General features: G+C 40.1%; 2 protein-coding genes across 11 annotated transcripts; one reads left to right on the top strand and one right to left on the bottom strand.

The window, feature by feature from the left end:
- Positions 1 to 414: 414 nt before the first annotated feature.
- Positions 415 to 1,851, top strand: LOC124336822 (U1 small nuclear ribonucleoprotein C-like). Of its 8 annotated transcripts, none has more exons than XM_046790654.1 (6): positions 415 to 543; positions 605 to 647; positions 726 to 834; positions 896 to 970; positions 1,034 to 1,324; positions 1,373 to 1,851. In XM_046790654.1, exons 1-6 carry the CDS (start codon positions 536 to 538, stop codon positions 1,459 to 1,461), a joined length of 615 nt encoding a protein of 204 aa, XP_046646610.1. In that variant the 5' UTR covers positions 415 to 535; the 3' UTR covers positions 1,462 to 1,851. The 8 variants fall into 8 exon arrangements, with proteins under 8 accessions (XP_046646610.1, XP_046646623.1, XP_046646632.1 ...); XM_046790667.1 differs by having other exon boundaries at positions 1,385 to 1,851; XM_046790676.1 differs by having other exon boundaries at positions 1,034 to 1,312.
- LOC124332501 (ubiquitin carboxyl-terminal hydrolase 31-like) lies at positions 1,847 to 6,175 on the bottom strand. 3 transcript variants are annotated; one of them, XM_046788891.1, is made up of 14 exons: positions 6,021 to 6,169; positions 4,844 to 5,585; positions 4,578 to 4,756; positions 4,457 to 4,520; positions 4,254 to 4,392; positions 3,884 to 4,149; positions 3,580 to 3,791; positions 3,406 to 3,511; positions 3,206 to 3,346; positions 3,019 to 3,145; positions 2,718 to 2,948; positions 2,403 to 2,643; positions 2,179 to 2,335; positions 1,847 to 2,085 (listed from the first exon to the last, which is right to left on the bottom strand). In XM_046788891.1, exons 2-14 carry the CDS (start codon positions 5,537 to 5,539, stop codon positions 2,035 to 2,037), a joined length of 2,610 nt encoding a protein of 869 aa, XP_046644847.1. In that variant the 5' UTR covers positions 5,540 to 5,585; positions 6,021 to 6,169; the 3' UTR covers positions 1,847 to 2,034. The 3 variants fall into 3 exon arrangements, with proteins under 3 accessions (XP_046644847.1, XP_046644848.1, XP_046644846.1); XM_046788892.1 differs by having other exon boundaries at positions 4,844 to 5,588; XM_046788890.1 differs by having other exon boundaries at positions 4,844 to 6,175.
- Positions 6,176 to 6,457: the final 282 nt, after the last annotated feature.

The raw sequence follows: 6,457 nt of genomic DNA on the forward strand, positions 1-6,457 counted from the left end.
CCATAAAAATATTCACTAAATTGCAAATTAATAATACTAAAATAATAATAGCAAATATTACAGTTGGCAAAATGATGTCACAACTAACAACTGTCAGTTAGTTCAATGAGCACCTTGTTTTGTTTCAACTTTTAAGTCTCTCTGTTAAATGGTGAAAGTACAAACACATGGATGGATATAGGGTAAGTGTACCTGCTCTACACTCAGTAATCAATTTGACAATAGAAGTATACCTTTTCTACATATTAAATAATGGATCAAAAGTCGAAACTCAGTGATTTTAAACCTTTGATTTGTTTGGTTATTCATAACAACTGTTTTAGTGACATCTAGTGTATAAATAAAATACTGATAAAAATAAAACCAGCCATCAGCAGATGGCGAAAATGCACAAAAACAATTTAGTTCGTAAAACTAGCACTACATGCCGTTCTGACGATTGGCAGCCGACAGGCGACAGCGTTAGTTTCAAGTTTTGTTCAAAGGCTTGAAAAGTTTTCTATTCGCCAAATCTTAATTTTTATTCTTTTCGACCATGCCTAAGTATTTCTCTTAATATCTTACATTATTGCTATAGTTTGCCTTACTCTTTGATATTTTTCAGATACTACTGCGATTATTGTGACACTTACTTGACACATGATTCGGTAAAAACACCGGATTATACTCTAAGTTTCTTTCCATAAAAGTTTACTTCACGAATTTTGTTATTTTTTTAAATATAGCCATCTGTACGAAAGACACATTGCTCTGGAAGGAAGCATAAAGAAAATGTAAAATTTTACTATCAAAAGTGGATGGAAGATCAAGCTCAAAGTCTCATTGATGCGACTAGTGAGTTAGTGTTTACGTCACCATTGAATATTTACTAAACACAGTTTCCATGTTTACACAGTTGAAGCTTACAAAAAGGGAATTATGAAAGGCGGTGCTGCCATTCCACCACCAGGAAACTTGAACTTACCAGGAAGTATGTTGAGCTGATTCAATTTTTCAAATGTGTCCCATTTAAAAATTTATAATTTGTTTTTAGTGCCTCCAAGACCTCCAGGTCCAGGACAAATGATGGGACCAGGAGGTCCAATGATGGGAGGTCCACCTGGAGGACCAATGATGGGTCCTGGAGGGCCTATGGGTATGCCAGGTGGACGTCCACCGATGGGCCAAATGGGACCAGGAGGACCAATGAATCCAATGGGACCTATGATGATGGGTCCTGGACCAGGAGGACCAATGCATCATATGATGATGAGACCAGGAATGCCAGGCATGCCTGGAATGCAACCAGGTATGCAACCAGGCATGCAACCAGGCATGCAACCAGGCATGCAACCAGGCATGCAACCAGGCATGCAACCAGGCATGCAACCAGGCATGCAACCAGGAATGCAACCAGGAATGCAACCTGGTATGCCAGGAAGACAACAAGCTCCTCAAGCGCCTGGAACACAAGCAACATAAGCAACATGATTTTTCTTTGTATTGACTTTGCTTTTCATTAAACATACCTTCGTTCAAACATGGTTTCTAATATGTCGTCGTTCTGACGAGTGACGATCACACGTAGCACAGAAACATATGAAACTAAGGCGCAAATTTGTACACATAATATACTCGAAAGGTACAATCTTGTTTAGATATAGAATAGAAAAAGATTGAGAGAAAGAAGAATGATATGCTCAGCCCGAGAAAAAAAAAAGGGAATTCTGGTCTTGTTAAATATAAACAAAATATCAGCCCGACTGAAGGAACGATCAATTAATAGTCACCACAGCCAACAAATATCTGGATTAGAAAATCAGGGGAAAATATAGAGAAAGAAAAATCAAACACGATGAGCAGGAACTCAAGAAAAATAACCAAAAGGCCTCGGGTGCTGTATTTTTTTTTTCAAACTTTATATGGATAGAGAGACAGTTAAAGACTAGGGCAATCGTCAACTTACAAGAGGTACACGGTCATGAGACATGAATAACAAGTGGTCGTCATGTTGGCGAAATCAACGGGAGGTTGCTTCTGGCGAGCGTTATCTATTCAACGTTGTGTCTGAGAGATTTCATTGCGACGGGGAGCTTCTGGTGTACCCTTAAAAAAATAAGTAAAGTAGAATGAAAAGGAGATGACGATTTCGATTAAATAGAGAATGGAGACGAATACAAAAATGAAAATACAACATACCCAATCTCCGTTCAAGGCAACAGCTTCATCATCAGACCAGTCAGTAATTTCTTCATTTCTAGCAAGGCTAGCGCCCCTTACTCCTCGGCCAACACTGTTAGCTGGAAGTGTTGAATACAGTCGATCTTTACGACTAAAATTATCGGTAGAACCCCTCCTGCATTTGCCAGTAATACAACTTGGTCAGCTGGTAGCTTGTAGAAAACTGTTTGGTGACATACAACCTTGAATTAGAAGCGGAGTGCTGAGTGCGTGCCTCTCCACGAGGTAAACGAAAGGCCCAATGTTCAGAGCCAGAACTGCTACTACTAGACGCCTCGCTCGAGCCCGATGACATTGAGAGGCTGCGTCGTTGATAGAAAAGTATGTAAGCAGATGTAGTCACGATTTCTGATTCTTTGACCCGCGAAACATGCGCATCGTCAAACAGATACCACATGCCATCAGTCGGATTACGACAATAAGCTGTTATGATTGAGAAAAATAAAAGGATATCAATCAATTTTCGTACTTGAAGCTATTTTTAACACGAATTTTACCGGTGTAATGGCCACCAACTAGTCCAGTTCCGTGGTGATTGCACACTGCGTAAAGATCGTAAACATGTTCATCCAGCACTCTTCGATTAGGCGGGTTGTTTGGTAGGCATTCGGTATTGTGGGAGTTATAAGCGTTGGTTGAAGACCGAAAGGAAGAACGAATCCTAAGAGGTGACCAAAGCGAACGCCATCCTACTCCACCAGGATTTTGATTGATGTATCCATTATTACCTGAAGTAAAAAAACGATGAGTTTAGTTAAAAGTTAGGCATGTACAAAAAAAAAAAAATGTATGGATTACTTTGAATCTCCTGACTGTTCAAATGGGAGGAATGAGATCGCGACGCCAAATGGTTAGTTAGATCAAGCCCATGTACCGGGAAATCAATCATCACCGACAATTTGGACATAGTTCTCTGTTTGGCCGACTGTAAAAGACGATAACGTTAAAATTCTGATAAGTATAACAAACTGCTTCATGATAATACCTGCTTGAAGCGTTTTAGATGAACGATGAGAATATCAGGTGAGGACCATAAGGCTAACCGCTTGACTACTTCTTGCTTGCGATTACAAGAAGGACAATGCCACGCGTTCTCAGGACCCAGCTGCTCCGCTTGAGTGTACAGCTAATAAAAAAGGGTAAGTAAATTCGAAATTCTTAAGGCAAGATATTTTCATTTTTTACCTGAAAGCACTCTTCCAAAGTCACTGAGGTACATTCTTCATTAGTGGCCTTGAGTTGGCCTACACTGGAATGTTCTTCAATCACATCTTCATCATCAACAATTGCTCTGTAGGGCAAACCAATCATTCATTAGCTGATTTATTAGGAAAAATAACCAGTTTTGTCTGAACAAACTTTTCTTTGCTGTCGGAGTCCCACTCAAGGACAATTTTTACATGTAGTGGGGTGCCATGTTCTGGATCGCAGAGACTAAGGGCAGCGTCGACTGCCTCTGTGTACAGTGGATGGTCAACAGCCGCGTCTAGGTAGAGTGGGCCATCTTCCCCTTCTTCAGAGTCGATGAAGCGGCAAACACCGTCAATGACTCGAATATTGAATAAAGGTTCCTGCAATGTAAAAAAAATAAGCAAATTATATTATTTGTCAACAACTTTATTATTGTCAAAGCGGTTATTGTTTTAGCGGGTGTCTTCCAGACCTCTTGTTTCTGGCAAATAACTTGATGATGGACGACTGATGCCATTTCTTTGAGCAATAGCTTCTGAAGGTCCTCGAAAGAAGTTTCCCTGGCAACTTGCATAGTATAGCAGCTACCTATACGGGCCTGACTGTGCTCGTCAACTAGTACATTGATCCAGCATAGAACCAGAAATGCCCCATCCTCCTCGCATGGCTCTTTAACATCAGGTAATTCGATACAATAAAGTGGGTCAGTCTCTCTTAGTACCGATATTGGTTGGTTATCTAGGTTGACAGTTGCAAAAAAACAAAGATATGTATAAGTTAAAATTGACAGCGTATAGAGTAGAAATATAGGTTTTTTTTTCATGGGCAATGAAATCAAGTACCACTATGAGTGCGCAGAAATCCTTGGTCGTCAATTTCTGTAAGCAACATTCGATTGAAATCTATTCCCGTATCGGATGACAAAACTTCCTTTAGTTCTTTGACATCTGCTTGGCCGTTCATGCACAAGCCAATCCGTACCTAAAATACATTTTTTTATTTATTGTAGAACAGATTTTTATAAAAGAAACCATGTTTATCGTACTTGTCTTGGTTGCTGACAGAGGTAAACGACATTCACGTAAACGTTTTGGGTCCGCTTGCGAGGGCTAAAAAAAATTAAAAGTTAATAACTCAACTAAATAAAAATAAATTGTGTGTGTTACATTGGTAACGAAACGCATAGAAAAGGATCAAAAGTTGAACTCTGCTTATGACAATGGGGGCAGGTAAGCGAGGATCGGAACTGCGCTTGAAACAGCTGGTGGACAAAACTGGAGTTGCACCGCAGGTGGTTGGCCATAGTTTCAGCGGCCACTATTTCGTCTGGTCGTCCATACGAATTCTATGTCGAGGAAGTAAAATTGAATAAATGGGAATTTTTTAATTAAAGACGTTGCTACCAATAATATGATCTAAATAGATAAAATACCTTAATTTTTTTGTACTTCTTCTTAGTAGCTGTATTAAGGTCTTCGTGAACTTTATCGAGCAGCCACAACAGGAATTCTTGAGCGTCATGTTGAGCCGCTCCACGATACTGCGTTCCATACTTGTCAATAACTGCCTTTAACTTAAAAGTCATCTCCGGTTCGTACTGACTAGACCAGAGGGCCTTGAGCAACTCGGCCAACTGTTCTGTGATTTCACCTTTAGTTCCACCGAATTTGCGAATGTTCAGACGGCTTCGTCGGTTCAAATCAGATTGATACTGATCGGTGACAAAGTACTCCGCCAGTAGGTCTGTATGATTGAGGCACTGCAGTATCGCGTTGATAAAGCAGGTATTACCATGATTGCGTAAACCGATGACTCCCGGAGTGTAATCCAGCCTAGCTGGAAGGGTGCTACACTTTCTGGTGGTGATGGTTTTTGATTTATTACCACTGGCATGATCTAGATGACTGGAATGGGATACAGACTGAGGAATTGGAGCTACTGGTATAGTATCATCTTCTTCTTGTTCTTCTTCAGCAGCTTTTCGCCTCTTTCTTTGGCTAGCATGGTTTATTGTCAGAACTGACATCTGTTGAAGGACCTTGGATAAGAAGCCTCCAGTTCTCTTGCTATTGCTCCTTTTAGGATTTCCAACCCCATCACTTACTGTGTTGTTTTCAAGATTAGTCATATTGCCGATGGATGTCCTCCTGGATGAAAATTTGTCATTTTTCTTTCTGCTAGGTGTACCAAATAGAGGGTTGTTAGAAAATCGAGCTGACAGTCCTCTTCTCAAACTATTTTTTGGTAGATAATCATTGGAACCTAGATCGTAATTATTAGGATGGTGAACTGGTTGATCATCCAGCCCATCCATTGGGGGATATACACCCAAACTGTCAGGAGGATATCCCAACATTAATGTTTCTCAAGGTTAAGTAAATTTTCTGTAATCTGCACGTCTGTCACGCGAATCGATGCAAAGTTGATTGTGTGTGCACGGTCTACAACGGCAATTCGAGTATCGCCGACAAATAAGGTAACAGTTTGGCTACAGCTTCCTTGATTTTTCTGCTTAACAAGTTGAATCTTTACTGTTTCGAACCACTTGACACGATTTGTAACACGCCATTTGATCTTTTAAAGACAACAAGACTAAAAAGTTTACTTACGACACAAATACAGAAACAGACCGAGCCCTTTTAGCTCGAATTACTTTCAGTTTTCACTTTTTCACCGTTGGGAGTGGGTTGTGATAATATTTGGAAAGCGGAGTGCGGAATGATAAACTATGGGAATTCAATGAAGCTTACTTGTTCTGTCATTTGGCATTTGGGCATAAGACACCCTTTTCACACCCAACCTATTGCCTGCAAAGCAAGTGAGTAGGAACTCGGAATAAACTTTTCACATTTTCACAAGCGATTTTTCTATTAACCGTAATATCCTCCCCGCAGTTTCTCTTTCCTGCATTCCAAATCCGCAAATTTATAATTCAAAGGTGATACTAAACAACAATATATTTGGATTACATGTGGCGCCGAACGTAGGCCGCATTTCAATTTAATCTCGCACGAAAATCAGTTCTACAAACTAAAGTAAAAACCTT

Source organism: Daphnia pulicaria, chromosome 1, assembly GCF_021234035.1.
Source record: "Daphnia pulicaria isolate SC F1-1A chromosome 1, SC_F0-13Bv2, whole genome shotgun sequence".
In the NCBI taxonomy this organism is placed as follows: Eukaryota; Metazoa; Arthropoda; class Branchiopoda; order Diplostraca; family Daphniidae; genus Daphnia; species Daphnia pulicaria.

What these genes read in the sequence shown, in the direction of transcription:
- LOC124336822 (XM_046790638.1), top strand. An exon ending in AAGTCTCATTGATGCGACTA is followed by an intron (nt 835 to 895) that starts GTGAGTTAGTGT and finishes ATGTTTACACAG; the next exon opens with TTGAAGCTTACAAAAAGGGA. An exon ending in AAACTTGAACTTACCAGGAA is followed by an intron (nt 971 to 1,033) that starts GTATGTTGAGCT and finishes ATTTGTTTTTAG; the next exon opens with TGCCTCCAAGACCTCCAGGT.
- LOC124332501 (XM_046788890.1), bottom strand. Translation starts at nt 5,767, where the DNA reads ATGTTGGGATATCCTCCTGACAGTTTGGGTGTATATCCCCCAATGGAT. An exon ending in CTTTGGAAGAGTGCTTTCAG is followed by an intron (nt 3,347 to 3,405) that starts GTAAAAAATGAA and finishes CTTTTTTATTAG; the next exon opens with CTGTACACTCAAGCGGAGCA. An exon ending in AGTTGGTGGCCATTACACCG is followed by an intron (nt 2,644 to 2,717) that starts GTAAAATTCGTG and finishes CAATCATAACAG; the next exon opens with CTTATTGTCGTAATCCGACT.